This window comes from Neofelis nebulosa, chromosome 3, assembly GCF_028018385.1.
Source record: "Neofelis nebulosa isolate mNeoNeb1 chromosome 3, mNeoNeb1.pri, whole genome shotgun sequence".
Lineage (NCBI taxonomy): Eukaryota > Metazoa > Chordata > Mammalia > Carnivora > Felidae > Neofelis > Neofelis nebulosa.
In genome coordinates, this window is record NC_080784.1 from 65672883 (window position 1) to 65698227 (window position 25345).

Sequence of the window (25345 nt, forward strand, 5' to 3'; positions counted from 1 at the left end):
ATAAACTTTCTAATTCAAGATGTTGCCATTTTTATATCCTTCCCAGTTGTATAGATAGAATATTGATCTTTTGGTTAACTTCTATTCTTTGGTAAAATGTTTTAGATATTTCATATTTTACTTCCTTTGTGTGAATTATTTATTTGTATCACTTTCATATTTTGTTGTTACCCTTACCTTTCTTGAAGGACTTTTTCTCCTGTCTCACCAACTCTGGCCAGTGCTAACCTCTTTCTTCAGTATTTTCACAACAGATTTCAAGCAAATGAAAAATGTTTTGACATTTGCTTTTCAAATGAAAACAAATTCATGATAGCATTTGTAAGTCATTGATAATACCCTGGATTTCTGCTCATGATTTTAAGAAGAAATTAATATCATCTCATAGATCATGTGTCAATATAATTTCTTTTTTTTAAATATGAAATTTATTATCAAATTGGTTTCCATACAGCACCCAGTGCTCATTCCAACAAATACCCTCCTCGATGCCCATTACCCACCCTCTCCTCCCTCCCACCACCCATCAACCCTCAGATTGTTCTCAGTTTTTTAAGAGTCTTTTATGTTTTGGCTCCCTACAGCCTTTTGCTTTAGAAATGTTTATGACCTTGCAACAGCATATCTTCCTATAGGAAAAAAAAAATTAAAAAACAAACTCAATTCAGAAACAAATGAATTTCTCACAGATCCATACTACAGGAGAAGGGTATTTATTCCGACCAAATTGTTAACAGACATCCATACGTAAATTCCACACTGATGGGAAAAATATAAATTGCTGCAGAAAGTATTTTATTTTTCTCAAAGAGCTTATCTTGAATGGATAATGCATGTACCTTTTGTTCATCACTGCTGATTTGTAATCAATCAATTCTCAGTCAATCCACAGACTAGCAAAAATAAACACTAAATAAATAAATAGTAAATTGACTTTTAGATATAAGCTTTTTATTGCCAGACAGAGGAAAATGTTACAAGCATTTTAATGGACAAAGTCATCCATAATTATGAAATAAAGTCCAATTCTGAAGATATAATTTTTCCCATCACTTAATTTTTATTTGCATACCACCTCCCCCAAATCAAACATGCCTAATTTCCACAACCATCTCACCCTTGCCCCCCCCCCCACTTTCCTAACACTCTTCAAGTTAATTGCAGGTGTTTTCATATATTTCTTCACCTAACCTTGTGTTCTTGTAGAATACATACCATAAAAAATATAATACAGTCAAGAGAATGGTAAGAGAATCCACAGATGCGGATAAAGTATTTGCAAATGACATACCTAACAAAACTCTTATATATAAAATATACAAAGAACTCTTGAAACTCTACCATAAGAAAATAAATGACCTGGTTTAAAAATGAGCCAAAGATATCCCACCAAAAAAGATATAAAGATGGCAAATAATTATATGAAAAGATTTTCAACATCATAAGTTGCAAATTAACAAAATACCACTATGCATCTGTCAAAATGGCCAAAATCCTGACAGTACCTACATTGACAATATCAAATACTGCGGAGGATGTAAAACTCTCATTCATGACTGTGGGGATGCAAGATGGTACAGCCATTTTGGAAAACAGTCTGGCAGTTTCTTATAAAACTAAACCTACTCTTAGCATATGACCCAGGAATGTGTGCCTTGGTATTTACCCAAGGAACATGAAAACATTGTCCACACAAAAAGCTGCACACGTATATTTATAGCAACTTTATTCAGAATTGCCAAAGCTTGGAAGCAACCAGGATGCCCTTCACGGGTAGACTGTGATACATCCAAACCATGAAAAGACATGGGAGAAATTCAAATGCATACTACTAAGTGAAAGAGGCCAATCTGAGAAGTCTACGTGTATGATTCCAACAAAAGGATATCTGGTATAGGCAAAACTGTAGAGACCTATGAAAGGATCACTGGTTGCAGGGGTTATCAGGGAAGGATGGAATGGAGGAATTAGTGAAGCACAGAGGATTTTTAAGGCAGTGAAACTATTTTATATGATGGTGTAGTGGTGAGTACATGACATCATACGTTTGTCAAAATACAGAATGTACAACACCAAGAATGAACTCTTGACAAGAGTCACAAGAGTGACACACAGCATGAGTCAGTGTAGGTTCATCAGTTGTAAGGAAGGTACCCCTCTGGTGGGGGACTGATAGTAGAGGAGGGAGTGTGTGCATGGGGCAGGGGGCAGGGAGTATGTGAGGAATCTGTACATTCTGGTCAATTTTGCTGTGAACCAAAAATTTCTTTGTAAAATACAGCCTATAAAAAGAAATAATGCTATAGCATGACTTGTCTGATAGTGCCATAGAGAATTTAACCCACTTAGTATCTGAGCCTAGTAAGATAGTTTCTGTGACTCGTGGGACCATCATGAAAAAAGTGAGCATATTTCTGGCCATTTGGACCATATCTTCAGAACTTCCTTTTCTCTTACTTTCTCTTACTTGTTCTCTGCTCTCATGGCCTCACAACCTCTGCACCTGCTGCCAGTCTTATCTCAGATTCTGGCCTGTCAAGATTCTTAAATGACGTCTATTGTGCTAGAGTGGGATAACTCCCAACTTTGGTGCCAGTTTTCCTTACCTTGGTGTCTAGGGGTACGTTAGAGAAGGTCACTGGCTCTGAAACAAATGCACTAGGGCCTGGAAAACTTTATGGGGGCTCATTTTTGAAAGGCTGTGGGAAACCCACACTAAATTTAAAAAAGTGAATTCTGCTTTCTTCCTTCCCTGGTTTAGATCATAATTACATGAACGTGTACATATATTTTCCAGAGATGTGTATAATTTTGCCTGATCCTGGCGTTTAGTCATGCTCTGAGTTCTGAGCTCCATGGCCTTTCTGAGGCAGTTTGCGACAGATTCAACTCAGCTTCTTACAGAGTTTAGTGGTAAGACAATTAATTAACATACTTTATAACCCACCCAGTGGGGTACTAGAATTAAATACTCTATGCCCAGGTTTTTAAAGCAGAAGGTTTTTGGATCAAACTACTGGCCAATTAGGAAATTAAGTAAAGGTCTCTCCGACCTAGGCCAGCACTAACTAATTCTACCAATTGACTATTTAGGGGTCTCATATGTTAGATTGTGTTAAAAGTAATCCCTAATTTTAATAAATATGGTTCAATAAACTATGTATTTTTTATTAATAGACTTTATTTTTAGAACAGTTACAGATTTATAGAAAAACTGAGCAGATAGTACAGGTAGTTTCCCTTGTTATTAAAATTTTATTACATGGGGTACGCAATCTTATTATATGGTGGCTCAGTCAGTTGAGTGTCCGCCTCTTGATTTCAGCTTGGGCCCTGATCCCAGGGTCATGGGATCAAGTCCCATGTCAGACTCTTCACTGAGCATGGAGCCTGCTTGGGATTCTCTCTCTCTCTCTCTCTCTCTCTCTCTCTCTCTTTCTCCTCTCTCTCTCTCTCTCCCCTCCCCTCCCTTCCTCTCCCCTCCCCTCCCCCCATGCTCTAAGATAAAATTATAAAATCATATTATATTAATATGGTAAACTTATGGTAATTAATGAACCTTTATTGATACATTATTATTAACTGAAGTCCATAGTTTATTCAGATTTCTTTTCTTTTTTTTTTTTTTTTTATCTGATGTCCTTTTTCTGTTCCAGGATCTCATTCAGGATACCACATTACATTTAGTTGTCATGTCTCCTTAGGATTCTCTTGGTAGTTACAGTTTTTCAAGCTTTCCTTTTAGATGACCTTGACAATTTTGAGGTAGGATGCTCCTCTACTATAATTTTTCCTGACATTTTTTCATATTAAACTGAAGTTATGGGTTTAAGGGAGGAAGAGCACAGTGATAAGGCTCCATTTTCATCACATCATATCAAGGAAGCATCTGTTCCTTTTTTTTTTTTTTTTGGTCAAAACTACCTATGAATTTTCTTAATTTATTTTTTCTTTTCTCTATACACCCTTCCAGTCTTGCCCTCTCATAATCTAAACATTAGAGCAAAAGATACTTTCTGTTCTTTAAATAAAACAAAGCAAGTACCTGTTTAAATACCCTCCTCCCCCTAATGCATTCCTTTACTATGATCATAAAATATACCAAAACCTCCCTTTGTTTTGTAATGCCCCTGCCTCTCTCTATCCGTATTTTGACTATTCTCCCTGCCTCACTTTGTCCCAGACATGCTCTTCCTAAAACACACTGCCTCCAACTACTCAACACACACATTATGCAATAGTACCTGAAAGACTCACTATAATACCTAGTATATAGTCAGTCCCTAGTTAATGGTGGACACTTACACAGGAGACAAAAATGCCAGAAGCAGTGAAGGAGAACTGGTATTCTATAGGAGCTTCACTCATTATTCTTTTATTCTCCCCAAGGATTTTAGATATTCTTACTAGTTTTCCAAATAAACTTTAGAAACTTACCAGTCTCTCAACGAAATAAACAGCACTGGTATTTTTATTGCTTATATTTATAAAGTAATTGGAAGTATTTGATATTTTTATTGTATTTTCCAAATGGTGCATATTTAATTCTGATATTAAAAAAACTTTCTGATTTATCAATTTTACTTGTGTTGTTTTTCTTCTAAAAATAATAAAGTATTGAGGCACCTGGGTGGCTCAGTTGGTTAAGCGTCTGACTTTGGCTCAGCTCATGATCTCATGGTTCGTGGGTTCAAGCCCCACGTTGGGCTTTGTTCTGACAGCTCTTAGCCTGGAGCTTGCTTCAGATTCTGTGTCTCTCTCTCTCTCTCTCTTAACCCTCCCCCACTCATGCTGTGTCTCTCTCTTAAAAATAAATAAACACTAAAAAAATAAAATAAATAAAAATAAAGTATTATTTCTCTTTTTAAAGCTCATTTATTTTGCTTTCAATCTTTAATCTTTTTTTTTAAGATTTGTTGCTAGCTTTTTGAAACTATATTCATTCTTTTATGTTTAAAACAAAAACTTAAAAAAATAAATTTGCCTGTAAATATAGTCTGATCACTTTCCTTATATTCCTTTTATTTGTTTGAATATCATAATTTTATTTTAAAAAATTTATTTTTAAGCTTTCTTTTCAACCAAAAATGTCTTTAAGAAAAAGTCTTTTAAATGCATTATAAGTTTCTATTTTTATTATATTACTAAAAATATTGTATCTATAAAATTTCTGATTTGGAGAGTATTTTTAGGTATTCTTAGTGACTTAATATGAGTGATTTTTATATAAATATTTATCATCTGCTTGAAATGTACTCCTAATAAGATACAAAGCTCATTTTTCCCCTGAATTTAATTTTAACCACCATAAAACCATATACTCTTGTTCTTTTCACTTTTTTTTTGTCTGATTTTGGGAAAATAGGCATGTTTTAAATTCCATACTGTAACAAGTGTATTTTTGTAAATATTTCTTCTTATAACTGACAGTTTTATTGTATGTATGCATTTAATAGTATGTATGAAGAGAATTAAAGTTTTATGACTACTTATAGGTATTCATCTTCTCTCATATGCATTGCTTTCTTTTTTTTTTAATATATGAAATTTATTGTCAAATTGGTTTCCATACAACACCCAGTGCTCTCATATGCATTGCTTTCTGAAAACACTTGTAAAAGTCAAGCAGTTTCTTTCTGCTTATAAACCCTTAGCTTAGAGCAGGGAAGAATTACTTGGGAAAAGTCTTTTTTTTTTTCAAAAGATTTTCATAATTATATTTATTGTGAAAAAATTATCATTACTTTCATGAAATGATATTTTACTTGGGATTTGATTAGAATGTCTATAAAACAAAAGAGAATTAGATAGTTAACATTTTAGAGGAACCTGTAAAAAGTTACTTTTAAATTGACCTTTTCATAAGTTTTCCTGTCTTTTCTCTCCTAAATGGAAAGAGAATGAAAATTCTTCTACACACTATGTAAATTATGTAAAACTTGAATAATAACCATACAAATATTATTTATTTCTATGAATACACAACAAATTGAAGAATGGAGATCACTGTGCAGCCAGTCCCTCATGTTACTCTTGTCTGCTTTAATAGCCTGCCATCACCTGCTGTGCAAATGTTAAAAAAACATAGGGAGACTGAAAGGCAAAATTCTAATCAATTAACACTTACTGGTGCTCAGGATATGCTGAGTTCATGCACTTAGACTGTGGTGATTATTAAAATAAGTGATAGTAAGAGGCATCTGGGTGGCTCTGTTGGTTAAGCATCAGACTCTTGATTTCAGCTCAGGTCATGATCTCATGGTTCCTGTGTATCTGCTCTATGCTCACTGTGCAGATCCTGCCTTGGATCTTCTGTCTCCCCCTTTCTGGGTCTTTCCCTCTCCTTCTCCTGCTCACGCATGTGCTCGCTCTCTCACTCGCTCCCTCTGTCTCTCAAAAATAGATGTTAAAAAATTAAAAATATTTAAAAAGCTAAATTATAAAATTAAAAAAAAATTAAAAAAGCAATAAGTGGCAGTCAGTGATGTCAGAGGGAAGGACACAGGAGCACCAGTGTCCAGGAAGCAGAATTGGTGTTATGACAGTTTCACTTGTCTAATGCAAGTGTGGCCATTACAAGGTAGAGCTTAGTTTCTCCTTGATTATCTTCATCTTTATCAAAAGCATGCTAGACATTGATTAGCAAGTTGCACAGGTCAAATACCCTAGTTTATAGTGCAAATTGTAGACTGGGGTAAGGGGAATTCCCTGGCCCCTGCCCATGAGAAATTTAAGATTCCACCAAGAGGGTGAGATTGCAAGACTCATTTGTAGGGAAAATAGGCAATGTCCTTCATAAAGAAAGAAGGTTCTAGACATTAGAATATAGCATTGAAAATGCTTAATATTTATATGATAGGGTCCTAAAGAAGGGTATACTCTGAGTAAAGGCTAGTGTAGTTTATTTTTATCACAAATTAAAGTAGCGACACATCTCTCTTTGGGGACACAAAAAATTTAATGAAGAACCCTATAGTTATCAAAGAGAGAGAAGCTAACATCAAGTTCTCTACTTCCATCTTTTATTTTAACTTTGTAATTAAAACAAAAAAAATAAGGCTTTAATCTTTAAATGTCTGAAAAATCTGTATACTATTATCAACAGACTGTGTTCCACAAAGAAATCTTACATTTGATTGCAAATTATACTAGAGCATTTTAACATTCATGATGCATCATTTATCTAGGAAAGCCTGTCTGTGACTTGTTTTAAATTATGAGTGGGGACACCTGGGTGGCTCAGTCAGTTAAGCTCAACTGGCTCAGGTCATGATGTCGCAGTTTGTGAGTTCGAGCCCCACATGGGGCTGTCTGCTGTCAGCACAGAGCCCCCTTTGGATCCTCTGTCTCCCTCTCTCTCTGCCCCTCCCCTGCTCTTGCTCTCACTCTGTCTCTCAAAAATAAACATTAAAAAAATAAATATGAGTTACTTGCTGTATAATAATGTATCTTTTAATTTACATAGTTCTTTATAACTGTCAAAATATTTGTCAAAGTATTACATGCTTTATTTCATATGGCATTACCTATAGTGACTTCCTAAATAATTTTTTCTTATTCCTGCAGCATTACATTTTGGTTTCCATGGATTTAGACTAGGGTTAGGGCCACTAGCAAATTTTGAAAATGCTATTGTTACATTGACAGGCCATGTGAATATTTTGTTCTGTTTTGCTTATTCCACTATAGCAGACAAGAACAATAAATGTTAGCTGTCTTAATGATCAATGTGGATAACTACATAATTGAGTTGAAGCTAAATAATGGTAATAACCAAAAAAATGATCAAAACAATCAAATTAGCCATGCTTAAAACCACTTCAGAAGCTAGCTCTTGTGGGTTTTAAGGATTCTTATATGCAAATGTCTTTTTTCCACTCCTGTCTGTCTTTGAAAGCAATCCCAAATGCCTCTTCTTTCCCCATTCCATACATCACTCTGAATAAACCTACATTTAAAAGTTGCTCACTAGTTAGGATGTAATTATATAACACTTTGTTCGTCTTTTCCTTGGTTCAGACTCAGATGAGAGATAATTTCTTGTGTGTCAGTATCTATTCTCTTCTCCTTAAATAAGAGAACCTTGAGTTTTTAGCTGGGCACATGATTTCCTAAATATTGACCACATTGTCCCTCTCAACAACTAGGAGTGACCGTGTGTCTAAGTTCTGCCTACGGTTTGTAAGCAGAAACGTCCTCGTGAGAAGGAAGTCCAGGTTCCTCTCCCATTTCTTTTTCTTTCTTTTGGCTGGAATGCAGATGCCATGGCTGGATTTGAAACATGGAAAGAATCTGCATTCCTGAAGACTTCATGATGCTAGTCTATCAGCTCTAGACTAAGGATTTTTTTCCTAAGAGAAGAAATATCTGTCTTACTTGGACCACCCTATTAGTTTTCTAGGGCTGCCATAACAAAGTACCACATACTTTGGGTGGTTTAAACGACATACTTTACTTTCTCACAACTCTGGAGGCTAGAATTCTGATGGTGAGGTGTTAACAGGGATGGTTTCTTCTGAGGCCTCTCTCCTTGGCTTATGACGGCCATCTTCACTATGTCTTCACACTGGTTTTCCACACTGTGTTTGTGTGTGTCCAAATTTCCTCTTCTTACATGGAAGCCAATCATATTGGATTAGGGCCCACCTGCATGATCTCACTTTACCTAATGACCTTTTTAAAGCCCTGTCTCCTAAGACAGTCACATTCTGAAGTACTAGATGTTAGAACTTCAGCATATGAATTTTGGCAGAACATAATATAGTCCTAACACATTCTCTTCTTTCTTTTTTTCACTTGTAGCCAAAGGTATTCCTGACTGATACAATACAGGGGATATCCAAGTGCTGTAATCACTGATCAGAGATGGATCATTAGATGACCTGGCTCAGATGTATGGACATGGTAGGCTTCCTAGACCTTTATCCTCAGTAGCACTGACTTCCCACCTGTCTCAGTCACATGCCTCCCCATGACAGGGAAAACCTGAAAGAGTAACAAAACCTAAAAGAGTAAACAAAATTGATAAACTCCTAGCCAGACTTCTCAAAAAGAAAGCTTATTGCAGAGCAGAGAGCAAACAGAAAATGTGCTTCTGTGTTCTGGGAAAGAAATCAGATCCAGAAGGTGCTAAACTATATGTGTGCAGTTTCTCCCAAAGCCACCAAACAGATTATTCATTTACTCCCATATTCTGAATAGAAGTGATGAAAAGAGAGGGACAAACCTCAAGTCTCTAATTAAAAATTCTTTAAATGGATGACTCTTGATCTTGGGGTTGTGAGTTCAAGCCCCACATTGGGAGTAGAGATTACTTTAAAAGCATTCTCTGCATGGAAACAGGAAACAAGGAGAAAAGACATTTCTCTCAGTAATAATGCAGAACAAATACCTTACATATGTCTACCATTACTAATATTTTTTCATGTTATTTTGTATTTAATTTTCTGTTAAAGACTGATACCTTATTGCAAACCAGAAGTCTTGAGCATATGACCAAAAAACTTATTATTATTTACTCAAACTCGGTCTTTTAGGTGAGACTTTTCAGCAGGCACTTTTAAAGATTACTATTTGGGAAATTTTGTAAAATTTATAATATCTGAGATGTTATATCATAAGAATAAAATGTAATACACATGGAAAAGAACATACCATTGAGAAAATGTCAAGGCCATTGGAAATTGTGTACTGTCTGGATTTAGTTCATTTGCTGGCATGGATCTGAGTTTGGCAAATGATGGCCTATGTGCCAGATCCTGCCCTGTGTCTAATTTTGCAAATAGTTTTATTGGAATACATTGTTTGTATAACATTTATGGCTGCTTTCTGCTAAAACAACAAAGTTGATTTATTGTAAAAGAGATTGTGTTGCCCACAAAGCCTATAATATTTACTACATAGCCCTTCCTGAAAATATTGCTCACCTGGGCCTAGAAGAGAGTCATCTGAAATACTCTAATTTTTACATAACCTAACTTTACAACTAAAGGAACTAGGGAGGCAGCAGCAAAGAAAGCTCAAATCCAGCAGAAGAAGATAAATAATAAAGATTAGGGCAGAAATAAACAATATAGAATTAAAAAAAAACAACAACAGTGGAGCAGATCAGTGAATCTAAGAGCTGGTTTTTTTGAAAGAGTAAACAAAATTGATAAACTCCTAACCAGACTTCTCAAAAAGAAAAGAGAGGGACCCAAATATATTAAATCACGAATAAAAGAGGAGAGATCACAACCGAAACCAAAGAAATGCAAACAGTTATTAGAGAATACCATGAAAAATTATGTGCCAACAAACATGACAGTCTGGAAGAAATGGATAAATTCATAGACACCCACACACTACCAAAACTCAAAAGGGAAGAAATAGAAAATTTGTACAGACCTATAACCAGCAAATAAGTTGAAGCAGTTATCAAAAATCTCCCAACAAGTAAGAGTCCTGGGCCAGATGGCTTCTCAGGGGAATTCTACCAAACATTTAAAGAAGAGTTAATATCTGTTCTTCTCAAGCTGTTCCAAAAAATACAAGTGGAAGGAAAGCTTCCAGACTCATTCTATGAAGTCAGAATTATCTTGATTTCCAAGCTAAAGACCCCACTAAAAAGGAGAATTACAGGCCAATATCCCTGATGGACGTGGATGCAAAAATTCTCAATGGTATATTAAAAAAAATTATTCACCATGATCAAGTGGGATTCATTCCTGGGCTACAGGGACTGGTTCAAAATTCACAAATCAATCAATGTGATACATCACATTAATAGAAGAATAAGAACCATATGATTCTGTCAATAGATGTAGAAAGAGCATTTGACAAAATACAACATCCTTTCTTAATAAAAACCCTCAAGAAAGTTGTGATAGAAGGAACATACTTTAACATCATAAAAGCCATATATGAAAGGCCTACAGCTAATATCCTTAATGGGGAAAAACTGAGAGCTTTTCCCCTGAGATCAGGAACACAACAGGGATGTCCACTCTCACCACAGCTGTTTAACATAGTGTTGGAGGTCCTATCCTCAGCAGTCAGACAACAAAATGAAATAAAAGGCATCCAGAGTGGCAAAGAAAAAGTCAAACTTTCACTTTTCACAGATGATGATACTGTATATGGAAAACCCAAAAGACTCCACCAAAAAACTCCTAGAACTGATCCATGAATTAAGCAAAGTCACAGGATATAAAATCAATGTACAGAAACCGGTTGCATTTCTATACACCAATAATGCAACAACAGAAAGAGATATCAAGGAATCAGTCCCATTTAAAATTGCACCAGGAAGCATAAAATACCTAGGAATAACCTAATCAAAGAGGTAACATTTTTGTATGCTGAAAACTCTAGAAAGCTTTTGAAAGAAATTGAAGAAGACACAAAGAAATGGAAAAACATTCCATGCTCATGGATTGGAAGAACAGATATTGTTAAAATGTCGATAGCACCCAAAGCAATCTACACATTCAGTGCAATCCCAATAAAATAGCAGCAGCATTCTGCACAAAGCTAGAACAAACAATCCTAAAAATTTGTATGAAACCACAAAAGACCCCGAACAGCCAAAGTGATGTTGAAAAAGAAAATCAAATTCAGAGGCATCACAATCCCGGACTTTAGCCTGTATTACAAAGCTGTGATCATCAAGACAGTCTGGTATTGCCACAAAAACAGGCACATAGACCAGTGGAATAGAATAGAGAACCCAGAAATTGGCCCATAAATATATGGCCAAATAATCTTTGACAAAAGAGCAAAGAGTATACAATGGAATAAAGACTGTCTCTTTAGCAAATGGGTCTGGGAGAACTGGACAGTGACATGCAGAAAAATGAACCTGGACCACTTTCTTACACTATACTTAAAAATAAATTCAAAATTAATGAAAGACCTAAATGTGAGACAGAAAAACATCAAAATCCTACAGGATAAAACGGGCACCAACCTCTTTGACCTCGGCCGTGGCAACTTGTAACTTGTGTCTCCAGAGGCAAGGGAAATAAAAGCAAAAGTGAACTATTGGGACCTCATGAAGATAAAAAGTTTCTGCACAGCAAAGGAAACAATCAAAACTAAAGGCAACTGACGGAATGGGAAAAAAAAAATATTTGCAAATGACATATCAGATAAAGGGCTAGTATCAAAAATCTATAAAGAACTTACCAAATTTAACACCCGAAAAAAATAATCTAGTGAAGAAATGGACAGAAGACATGAATAGACATTTTTCCAAAGGAGACATCAGATGGCAAACAGACACATGAAAAGATGCTCAACATTGCTCATCATCAGGGAAATACAAATGAAAACCACCTCATTGAGATACCACCTCACACTGGCTAAAATTAGCAACTCACGAAACAATAGACGTTGATGAGGATGCAGAGAAAGGAGAACCCTCTTGCACTGTTGTTAGGAATGCAAACTTGTGCAGCCACTCTGAAAAACAGTACGGAGGTTCCTTGAAAAATTAGAATTACTCTACGGCCCAGTAATAGCACTATTAAGAATTTATTCAAAGGATACAAAAGTGCTGATTTGTAGGGGCACATGTACCCCCAATGTTTATAGCAGTGCTATCAACAAGAGCCAAATTATGGAAGAAGCCCAAATGTCCATTAATCGATGAGCGGATAAAGAAGGTACACACACACACACACACACACACACACACACACACACACACACGTAATGGAATACTACTTGGCAACGAAAAAGAATGAAATCTTGCCATTTGCAACAACATGGATGGAACTGGAGGGTATTATGCTAAGTGAAATAAGTCAGGCAGAGAAATGCACATAATCATATGATTTCACTCATATGTGGAATTTGAGAAACTTAACAGAAGAGCATAGGGGAAGGGAAGGAAAAATAAGATACAAACAGAGAGGGAGGCAAACCGTAAAAGACTCTTATATACAGAGAACAAATTGAGGGTTGATGGGGGTGGGAGGTTAGGGGGTGGAGAAAATGGGTGACGGGCATTGATCACTTGTTGGGATGAGCACTAGGTGTTGTCTGAATCACCAGAATCTATTCCTAAAGCCAAGACTACACTGTATGTTATCTAACTTGACAAGAAAGAAAGAAAGAAAGAAAGAAAGAAAGAAAGAAAGAAAGAAAGAGAGAGAGAGAGAGAGAGAGAGAAAGAAAGAAAGAAAGAAAGAAACGAAAGAAAAAGAAAAGGAAAGAAAGGAAGGAAGGGAGAGAAAGAAAGAAAAGAAAGAAAAACTTTCATTTTTAGCTATTATTTTGCCTTTTTAAATGCTAAATTATATAATTGGTTATATATAATTTATTCATAGAACATTTTGATAGATTAATTCAGAGATAAACAAATGAATTCTACATTTGTTCACAAACTGAGGATTTGTTCCTGATAATGCTTAAAAAATTATGATGCTTCTTAATCTAGGCTAAGAACCCATGTTCTAGTTAAGAAACAATTAGATCATTTTATTTCCAGTGCACCCTAATGAGAAAAATGTGTTGATATTTTTTTAAATTGGTTTAACAAGGTAGCTAGTGAATTTTTTTCAGTATATTAACAAGTAAAGATACTTACTCACTGACATGTCTCAGTTTTATTAGTTTCAAATACAAGCTAATTCTCAGATAACTATCTTTTAACTATATGTAACCAAATGACCGGATTGTTTTCCAGTACATGATAAGAACAACAACAAAACAACAAAGAACTCTGAAGTAATTTAATACGGGCTACCCCGTTTTGCTTTCTATGAAATTAAAGTTCTTTAATGCTTCAAAATCTATTCAGAGTTCAATCAGTAGTATAATATATTAGATTATGGAAGATAAGCCTTTAGTTTTAGCTTATAAATCTGAATACGACATCTGATTGAATGTTGGCTAGTGAAAGATAAAATTTAGTGTTGTGTTATAAAGCTTACCCCTCCACTGTGCTGTTAAACCCACTCCCTTATAGAGGGCAAACATTTTCAATTACGTACATAAAGCTCTTTCTGTCTCCCTTGAAAATATTTTGTGGTGTTTCATGGTAATTATAGTATGAGTGTGGATTAAACATGATTATAAGTGTCATTTATATTTACCACAGTAGGATACAACTTATGGGCTTGTACTGATAGAAATACTTATGTTTGTGCAGATGAAAGATAATGTTAAGCCTTTGAAATCAGAATCCTGGAGTGCTACAAGAGTTTATTATCATCTCATATTCAAACGCTTACTGCTTCTGTTATGTTACTGCTGGTAGCTTTCCATAATAACCACTACCTGAACACAATTTAATTACATTATTTAGCAATTTTAATTAAATTAAGTTAATCTAGAATGGGCTATTTAAAGAAAAATATTATACTACAGTGTATCAGTTAACTCTTATTAAAAGTAATTTTTAAGCCTAGGAGTGCCACAACAAACTATATTGTTGGGGAAAATTATAATGTTAAAAAAGGGAAAATAATGAAGTGTGTTACTGACTTTCTTTTTTAAAGTTATATTCTGGCAGAATGAGATAAACTATTGATCCACTGTTTTTGTACTCTCTATCATCCCTATAGACTGATAATTCTTTACTTAGCATATGTTAACAAATGTGTGTGTGTGTGTGTGTGTGTGTGTGTGTTGTTTTTTAACTGTATAGCCTTTAAATCCATTAATTCTTCTTAAAGGAATGTGAATGCAAATTTTAGATAGAAGAATGCCCATCATGGATTACTTATGATGAAAAAAAGTCAACCTAGGCAATATATTACATCAGTTGTGATCCAGTCCTATGATGAAATATTGCACAGCTATTTTAAAAAAGCTTTTTAATTAAATAAATTAATCAAATCAGTTTAAAATGTTTAATTAAATCAATAATTCCCATAAATTATAAGTGAAAACATAAAAATTCACTGATATATAAAAATATGTATAATATAAAAATATATAATATATAATTATAAAATATATATAGCTATATAAAAATAAATGATATGTAAGATTTGTAAGCATATTAATATTGCTTATTTGTCATTACTAGGGTGTAGCATTTGTGTTTTTTTCTTCTCTTTTATATTTTCCCAGTTTTCTTCACTGATTATGTATTTGTTATCGAATAACACAATGGGGAAGTACATTCACAATTTAAAAGAATTCTAGGAATACTTGCTTTCTGTAGGACAGATTTTTTGCTATGATACCCGTAGTCAGTTCACACTCTCAAAGATACAGTGAACATATTGCCTAGTAATCTATGTACAATTACCCTTTCAGTTTGAAACAGTGATTGTTACCTCTGTTCAGATGCAGCGGAAAAGATACATTGTGTTCATAGTGAGCATTTCATTAGCATGTCAACCATTTACAGAAATTTAAACATTTTAAAGTGATGTGCTTTTTCACTTCAGGAAAAAAAAAGCTAATAGAATCAATAAATTAGTTAGCAGAAAATTATCTTTTTTTTTTTTTTTTTTTTTGTCTTTTTTTATTTATTTATTTATTTATTTTTTTTAATATATGAAATTTACTGTCAAATTGGTTTCCATACAACACCCAGTGCTCATCCCAAAAGGTGCCCTCCTCAATACCCATCACCCACCCTGCCCTCCCTCCCACCCCCCATCAACCCTCAGTTTGTTCTCAGTTTTTAAGAGTCTCTTATGCTTTGGCTCTCTCCCACTCTAACCTCTTTTTTTTTTTTTTCCCTTCCCCTCCCCCATGGGTTTCTGTTACGTTTCTCAGGATCCACATAAGAGTGAAACCATATGGTATCTGTCTTTCTCTGTATGGCTTATTTCACTTAGCATCACACTCTCCAGTTCCATCCACTGTTGGTGGGAATGCAAATTGGTGCAGCCGCTCTGGAAAGCAGTGTGGAGGTTCCTCAGAAAATTAAAAATAGACCTACCCTATGACCCAGCAATAGCACTGCTAGGAATTTATCCAAGGGATACAGGAGTACTGATGCATAGGGGCACTTGTACCCCAATGTTTATAGCAGCACTCTCAACAATAGCCAAATTATGGAAAGAGCCTAAATGTCCATCAACTGATGAATGGATAAAGAAATTGTGGTTTATATACACAATGGAATATTACGTGGCAATGAAAATTATCTTTTTAATCATCTGTTCTTCCCTTTTTATTTCCAGCTGTAGAAATTGAGAATTGGGTGATTATATCTTGTTTGAAGGGACCAACGTACCCCAGAACCAAAGACCATGCTTGTCACTTCCCAGAATTTCACTAATATGTGTGTTAGACTGCATACATGAAGCTGTGCTTTTACTATATCTTTTTTTTTTTTTTTTCAGTCTAAGGTTACCAACTATCTTGGTCTGCTTAGGAGTCTTGATTTTGTCATTGATAATCCTGTATCCTGATGGTCCCATTAATTACCAGTAGATACTGTTGAGATAGGTTATTTATCATCCATGTATCCAATCTTGCCATTTGCACTAGAGAATCACTTTGATAACTTTTTGCATTCCATGTCCCACACATCATGGCTCACCATTAGTCCTCTAATTCATCAGACTCACGTAAAGCTGCCTTGTTGGATATGTCCTCCATTTTGGGTAACTTAAATTCATTGACTTCTTTATAGCACTTCTTGGTTTTGACTTTTGTGATTTAACACATGCTACTTCATCTTCCCAGAATTTCTGTCATCTAATTTACATGTTTGACCTCCTTCAGAATCCAGCACAAAATTGTCCACCTACAGTATATGTATATATGATCACAACTCATTGTACTCCACTGGACATTTAATGAATTTGCAATTTTATTGATATGTTTTCCATGAAAGTATATTTTAGTGTCTAATACATTCTTCATAAGCAGCTTATAAGTTTCTTTTTTTCTTTTTTTCCAGGTTTGAGATATAAGTGACATATAGCATTGTATAAGTTTGAGATCTACAACATAATGATTTGATATATCTCTATATTTAGATATATATCACATATATTGTGATATATCACAATTTTGTTATTGTGCAAAATAATTAGCACAATAACATTAGATAATACAGCCGTCACATCACATAATTATATTTTTTTGTTGTTGAGAACCTCAGAACTCTACTTTCTTAACAACTTTTAAATATACAATAGAGTATTATTAATATAATCACCACATTGTAGATTAAATCCACAGAAATTATTCATCTTATACCTGGAAGTTTGTACCCTTTGGCTACCTTCATCCATTCCCCCATCCCCACCATCCAACCCTCACAGCCAACAATCTGTTCTCTATTTCTGTTGATTATTTTTTCTTTACATTCCACATATCTTACAGTATTTTTCCTTGACTGACATATTTCACTTAGCATAATGCCTTCAGGGTTCATCCATGTTGTCACAAATAGCAAAATTTACTTATTTTTATGCCTGAATACTATTCCATTATATATATTCATTCATCCGTTTGTGGAGGCATAGGTTGTTTCTGTGTCTTGGCTATTGTAAATAATGCTGCAGTGAATATCGGAGTGCAGACAATTCTTCAAGACAGTGATTTCATTTTGGTAGGATATATACCTATAAGTAGAATTGCTGGGTCATGAGGTAGTTAGACTTTTAATTTCTTGAGGAACCTCCATAATGTTTTCCATAGTGGCTGTACTTATTTGCGTTTTTATCAGCACTTGCACATGGAATCCTTTTTCTCCACATCTTTTCCACTACTTAATATCTCTTGCCTTTTGATAATAGCCATTCTAAAAGGTCTTTAAGGTGGGTTCTCACTGTGGGTTTGATTTGTATTTCCCTGTGAGTCTTGAACACTTTTAATGTTCCTGTTGCCACTTGTATGTCTTTTTTTTTTTTGAGAAATGTCAATTCAGGTCTTTTGCCCATTTTGTAATTAGATTATTTGGCCTTTTTTTGATATTGAATTGTATGAATTTTTTACATATTTTGGATTTAAGCTTTTATGCACTATGTGGTTTGCAAATATTTTGTCCTGTTTTATAGATTGTTTTCATTTTGCTGATGGTTTCCTTTGCCATGCAGAAGCATTTTAGTTTGATGTACTATTTATTTATTTTTTTTATTTCATTGCTTGTGCTTTTGGTGTCATATATATAAAATCATTGCCATGACAAATTTTAAGGAGATTTTCCCTATGTTTCTTCTAGGAGATTCATGGAGTTAGGTCTGACATAAAGGTCTTTAATCCATTTTGAGTTAACTTTTGTGAATGGTGTAAGATAGGGTTCTAATTTCATTGTTTTACATGTGAATATCTAGTTCTCCCAGTGCCATTTATTGAAGGCCATCTTTTCTCCATTGAGTATTCTTGAACCCTGGGCTCTCATTCTGTTAAATTGGCCTATGTGCCTGTTTTTATGCCAGTACCATACTTTATATATTACTTTGGCTTTGAAATACAATTTGAAATCAGGAATAGTTATGCCTCCAGCTTTGTTCTTTATCAGGATTGCTTTGGCTATTTGGGGTCTTTGTGGTTCCATATGAATTTTAGGATTGTGTTTTCTTTCTCTTTCTGTAAAATATGCCATTAGAATCTTGATACTGATGCCACTGGGTTTATAGATTACTTTGGGAAGTACAGACCTTTTACTAATACCAGTTATTCAATCCATGAGCATAGAATATCTTTCCATTTACTTGTGTCTTCTACAATGTCTTTCATCAGTGTCTTATAATTAACAGCATACAGATTTTTTACCTCCTTGGTTAAATTTATTCCTAAGTATTTAGTTGTTTTTATGCTATTGTAAATGGGATATGTTTCTTTATTTATTTTTCAGATAATTTGTAATTACTCTGCAATATCACAGGTTAGTTGTGATTGTTGATTTTGTATTATACAACTTTACTGTACTCATTAGTTCTTTTTTTTATGTTTCTTTATTTATTTTTGACAGAGAGAGAGGGACAGAGCATGAGTGGGGGAGGGACAGAGAGAGGGAGACACAGAATCCAAAGCAAGCTCCAGGCTCTGAGCTGTCAGCACAGAGCCTGACGCGGGGCTTGAACCCATGGACTGCGAGATCATGACCTGACTCGAAGTCGGATGCTCAACCGACTGAGCCACCCAGGCGCCCCTCATTTATTAGTTCTAACAACTTTGTAGTAGAGTTTTTTTTTAATTTTTTTAATGTTTATTTATTTCTGAGACAGAGAGAGACAGAGCATGAGTGGGGGAGGGGCAGAGAGAGAGGGAGACACAGAATCCGAAGCAGGCTCCAGGCTCTGAGCTGTCAGCACAGAGCCAGACGCGGGGCTCGAACCCACAAACCGTGAGATCATGACCTGAGCTGAAGTCTGTGGCTCAACTGACTGAGCCACCCAGGCGCCCCTGTAGTAGAGTTTTTAGGACTTTCTATATATAATATGTTATCAGCAAAAAGAGACAATTTTACTTGTGTTTTTTTCGTGTGTGTGTGTGTATGTTTCTTATTGGGATGCACTACATTTTTTGTTTCTCTTCCCTTGCTGCTCTGTCTGGACTTACAGTACTATGTTGAATAAGAGTGGTGAGAGTGGGCACCCTTGTTTTGTTCTTGACCTTAGAGGAAAAACTGTTAACGTTTTGTCATTGTATATCATATTAACTGTGAGCTTGTCATATGTGGCTTTATTATGTTGAGGTATATTGCTTCTATACCCAATTTTTGGAGAATTTTATCATAAAATGTTGAATTTTGTCAAATGTTTTTTTCTCTCTATTGAGGTGATCATGTGATATTGTTAAATTTTTATTTTATTTCCATATAATTAATATACAATGTTACATTAATTTAAGGTGTACAGTATAATGATTCAACAGTTCTATACATTACACAGTGCTTATCACAATAAATGTACTCTTAATCTCTTCACCTCTTTCACCTATCCCCCTACCCACCTCCCCTCTGGTAACCAGCAGTTTGTTCTCTATATTTAAGAGTCTGTCTTTTGTTTGTATTTTTGTTTGTTTGTTTGTTTTGTTTTTTGGTTTGTTTTTTCAATTCCAAGATGATCATATGATTTCATCCTTTATTCTGTTACTGTGAGTATCGCCCTTACTGATTTGTACATGTTGAACCATCCTTGTATACCAGGGGTAAATTCTACTTGTTTATGGTATATAATCATTTAATATTCTGTTGAATTCAGTTTGCTAGTATTTTGTTGAGAATATTTGCACTTATATTCATCAGGGATATTGGACTGTACTTTTCTTGTAGTGTCCTTATTTAGCTTTGGTATCAAGGTAATTTTGGCATAAAATCAGTTTTTGGAACAGTTTGGGAAGGATTGGTATTAATTCTTTAAATGTTTATAGAATTAGTGAAGCCATTTAGTCCTGGGATTTTCTTTATTGGAAGGTTTTGATTATTGATTCAATCTCCTTGCACATTTGTTTGTTCAGATTTTTTATTTCTTCATGATTTGGTCTTAATAGGTTGTATGCTTCTAGGAATTTGTACACTTATTCTAGGTTGTCCATTTGTTGGCTTACAGTCATAGTAGTATCTTATAATCCTTAGTATTTCTGTGGTATCCCCTAAAATTTGGTATATTTCCATTTTTATTTGTTTTAAGATTTTTAAAATTTCCCTTTTGATTTCTTATTGGACCTACTGGTTGTTCAGGAATGTATTGTTTAATTTCCATTTATTTGTGAATTTTTCAGCCTTATTCCTGTTACTGATTTCTAGTTTAATTCCGTTGTGATCAGAAAAGGTATTTGATATAATTTCTATTCTTGAATTGGTTGAGACTTGTTTTGTGGTCTGACTTATTATATATCCTAAAAATGTTTTATGTGCGCATGAGAAGAATGTATATTCCGCTGCTATTGGATGGAATGTTCTGTTAGGGCCATTTGATTTATAGTATTGTTCATATCTGCTGTTTCCTTATTGAGCCTTTGTTGAAAGTGGAATATCAAAGTCCCCAGCCATTATTGTATTGCTGTTTATTTTTCCTTTAAGTTCTATTAGTATTTGTTTTATATATTTAGCTGCTCTAATGTTGGGTACATAAATGTTTACAATTATTATATCTTCTTGTTAGACCACTTTATCATTATATGATGACTTTCTTTGTCTCTTTGGATCATTTTAAATTTAAAGTATTGTTCTCTGATAAATTTATAGTTGCCCTTGCTTTCTTTTTGTTTCCATTTGCTTGAAATATCTCTTTCCATCTCTTTACTCTAAGTCTACCTCGATTCTTAAAGCTAAAGTATCTTGTAGGCAGTATATCATAGGATCTTATTTTTATCCATTCAGCCACTTTGTATCTTTTAATTAGAAAATTTACTCCATTAACATTTAAAGTAATTATTCTTGGCCAAGAACTTATAATTGCCATTTTGTTAAATTTTTCTCTTTGCAGGTTCTTTGTTCTTTGCTTCCTTTCTTGCTGTCTTTGTGACTTGATTGCTATTTGTAATGGTATATTTTCACTCCATTATTGTAATCTGTTGTGTATCTCTGCAGTTGGATGGGGTCACTATATAGAGTCACTTGTCAGTTGGGGCCACATAATATGCTCCACAATTGGATGTAGCTACTGGCTGGGCTCCCTGCCTGGACAATGTCACATGCTGTATTCAGCAATTAGACAAGGCTATTGGCTAGATTCTGTTGCATGGCAAGAGTGTAGACTGGGCTCCATGGCTAAGTTATAATGTAGACTGGGTACTGAGGCTGCCCAAGGTCACTGTTTAGACTTTCTGGTTATTTGGGACCAGAAGCTACACTTAAGAACTAGGCAGGGCTGCTGGCTCAATTCTTTGCCCAAAGCCCAAAGCCCAAAGCAGGATGGGCTAAGGCTGCCTGAATTCTCTGGTCGCATGGGACTGGCAACCAGTCTTAGCAAATGGACAGGGCTGTGAGTTTGCTTCCATGCCAAGGCAGGGTGTCAGAGCTGGCTCACTAGCCAGTAAGGCCCACTGGTAAGAAACCTGAATGAGCCAGAACCGCCTACTGAGCTTCCGTCAGGGCCTCATGGGCAGAGCTGCTTGCTGTGATTTCTGCTGAGGTGCTACTTCAAGCATGGCTCTAGGATGGGCCACATAGCTGCCCACATTCTCTGTCCAAGCTTCCTGGTAGGGCATGACTGCAGGCTATCCTGAGATGTATGCAGGGCTTTGAAGTTGCTTCCCTGTCCAGGTAGGTCCATAGAGCAGCCTCCATGGCCATTATAGGCCCATTGACTGGGAACCTGACTCAGGGAGAACTGCCCACTGAGGTCCCTGTCCAGACAGGGCCATTGGCTCCAATAAGCAGATGGGCAGAACCACTGGCTGGGATCTCTGCTTAGGTGCATCTTTGAGGAGGTAAGCAGTTTATAAATGTCTGATCACTGGTTGTTCTTCCCCCTGTTCTCCCTTTTCTGTTTTATATCTAATCTTCAGTGGTCAAGACCCACAGATTTCCTCAGTGATTCCTGTGAGGCAAGACCCAGATATGCTTCCTGGGAAGCACCTGCAATGGTGAAAAAGTTGTATGTCCACCTTGGGCTCTTTTTTCCTCACTGAAGAAACCACAGGCCTGGGTGGTTCCTCTTTATGCAGCATTGTGCCAACCTGGGGGAGAGGTAACATGGTCCAATGTAGCTGCTCCTCTTACCCTTCTAATATAGTGCTTCTCAGTCTCTGTGGTCCAGCAGTATGCTTCAGTATCATTCCTGGATTTGCGGATTTTCACAGTTATGTCTTATTTATCAATAGTTGCTAGCTGGTCTTCTGGTAAGGGGACTGAAAGCAAGAATGACCTGTGTTGCCATAGGTCTCTCCTAACTTACAAGTTTCTAGGTCTAAAAATGTGGATTAGCAAATATATTTTCTGTCTCTTTGCTTCTCTCTTTCTCTGATGGTGTCAATAGAGTATCTTTAAGTAATGCATGCAACAAACATTTTGAATGTCATAGGACATCATTAATACTGTTTACTGAAACCTTTTATCTATGGTAAGGTGGAATTTCATTTGATATGTGCAAAAGATGGTTATATTAGCTGCTGATTAAAGCATTTTGTGTTGACAGGATATAGGCTAAACTTTAATATTCTTAATCTTGTTTACCAAGCTATATTAGTAAATTAATCCTGTGATATGTGCCATCAAGTCTGCATATCTTCTCATATGCTTGCAATATACAGGCATCAACTTGTGGCAACATTTGGATAAACAAGAATAAAATGTGTTCTGTGTGGCTAGTTGAGCTGTGATTTTCAAAGGAATGCAACAAATGTATCTCAACACCGGTCTCCAGTCTCTTGTTTAATTCTCAAGATACCTTACTACTGTTGTTATAGCAGCACTCTCAACAATAGCCAAATTGTGGAAAGAGCCTAAATGTCCATCAACTGATGAATGGATAAAGAAATTGTGGTTTATATACACAATGGAGAACCACGTGGCAATGAGAAAGAATGAAATATGGCCCTTTGTAGCAATGTGGATGGAACTGGAGAGTGTTATGCTAAGTGAAATAAGTCAGGCAGAGAAAGACAGATACCATACGTTTTCACTCTTATGTGGATCCTAAGAAACTTAACAGAAACCCATGGGGGAGGGGAAGGAAAAAAAAGAGGTTAGAGTGGGAGAGAACCAAAGCATAAGACTCTTAAAAACTGAGAACAAACTGAGGGTTGATGGGGGGTGGGAGGGAGGGGAGGGCAGGTGATGGGCATTGAAGAGGGCATCTTTTGGGATGAGCACTGGGTGTTGTATGGAAACCAATTTGACAATAAATTTCATATATTTAAAAGAAAAAGATACTACTGTTGGTATTGGAATATAACAGGGGAGCCAGGTGCTAGGAAGTCTTGCATGAGAGTTGGAGAAATTACCTGGGAGTCAGACTTTCTTAATAACTGATACAGTTTAGTTTGATTTAATGTCTAAATAGGAGAAATAAATCACAAAGGACAGGGAATACTGACCAGGTCAAATACGAAATTACAATTTCAATTCATTTCAGCCTGTCAGTTCATCTAAAGGTGTTTCCCCTTGTACACCATTATTATCTTATTTGATTGAAAATGCAATCTAAAAGGTAAGGTTATTGCAGAATGTTCTCTCCTCCAAACTCTGTACAAATATTTGATTGGTTTAGAATGAAATGATTTATTCTTTTATGATCTAGGTACTTTGTTTAGATGGAACATTGACAGACAAATGAGGTAGGCAACATTTCCTAACCTATATATTTTCCTTCAGAACATTACTAAATTTTATATTGTAACTTATTACTACTTTTACAACTCATTTGTCACCTGTATACTCCCTAGTTTTTCTTAAAAGAAAACTAGCTAGAGTGATAAAAACACACAAAAAAACCCAGCAAGGTTTTACTGACACATAAAATGTACATTACATTCATTTACAGTTTATTTGTTGAGAAAGGTGTAAAATAAAGATCTTACAGTACATATATAGAATTTAAAAAAAATAAAAAATAGGAAATCCATCTATATAAAATATATGGTACATATGAGCATAAAATTTAGCTCCATGCTTCCAAAAGCAAGGCAAGTATAGACATACAATATATATGTGTTGTAACATACATCAGTTATTGAAGGAATTCCACTATTTCTGGCATCAAACTTTATAATGGAATTTATCACGTGGATCCAAAAACGAGTCAAAGACCCTAAGTGATAATATCTTAATAATGAATTTGTAAAAGGTATAGAAAATATTCTTCATAAAAATATTTTATCTGTTGATTTTCAGTGAAAGCCAAAAGCAAGTGATTACATTAATACTGACTGAAAGTATGTTGTGAATTTGGTGTGTGTTGTGTTTGCATGCGTGTGTATGTTCTACCTGACATCAAAGTCAAGCTGTAGACACCTGGTTTCTAAAGAACAGAGATAGTGTGTTCCCTAAATAGTCCTTGTCAAATCCTGATTTTCTTGAGTCAGACTTTGACAGGATCAAGTGAGTCATCAATTCAAAGTTAAGCTTCGTGTCCCTAGCCTAAGGTGCAAAAAAGATGCAAACCTGCTGTAGTGCTGAAAAAGGAAGGAAGGTGTTATTTGGATTCTAGCCAGATACATATCAAGCTTTCTATTCTCTCTTCTACATCCCCCTCATCTTCATTTTAGTCTTTTGTTTCTCTTCATCCTGAGCAATAATCTGACTCTCCTAGGTAAATCCGAGGCAAAGCCTGGATACTTCTCAGATTCTCCCTCAATACCCCATTTTTCTCCTCTGTTGCACATTAAGGCCCAAGGGAGACACTCAATTCTCTGTGAATAGAAGTTGGTGGGAAGAGATGAGTAATAGCCAGTGGTCAACAAGAAATTCCTCCTGTGGAAGATGGAATGAAGCTATAACTACTTAACCATTAACACTTTGGTACTAAATAAGCTATCCGTAGTTATAATGGTT

The 25345-nt window shown here is 35.4% G+C and overlaps 1 protein-coding gene across 9 annotated transcripts in view; it reads left to right on the forward strand.

The window, feature by feature from the left end:
- Positions 1-25345, forward strand: part of MARCHF1 (membrane associated ring-CH-type finger 1) — an 899266-nt gene that overhangs the window by 490179 nt on the left and 383742 nt on the right. For 2 of the 9 annotated variants that reach the window (XM_058720972.1, XM_058720984.1), the window contains exon 2: positions 8803-8904. The exons of the other annotated variants lie outside the window; for them this stretch is intronic. In XM_058720972.1, coding sequence (XP_058576955.1) covers positions 8892-8904 — 13 coding nt within the window. In that variant the 5' untranslated portion in view covers positions 8803-8891. The remainder of the gene's footprint in view (positions 1-8802; positions 8905-25345) is intronic. 9 annotated transcript variants of the gene reach the window in all.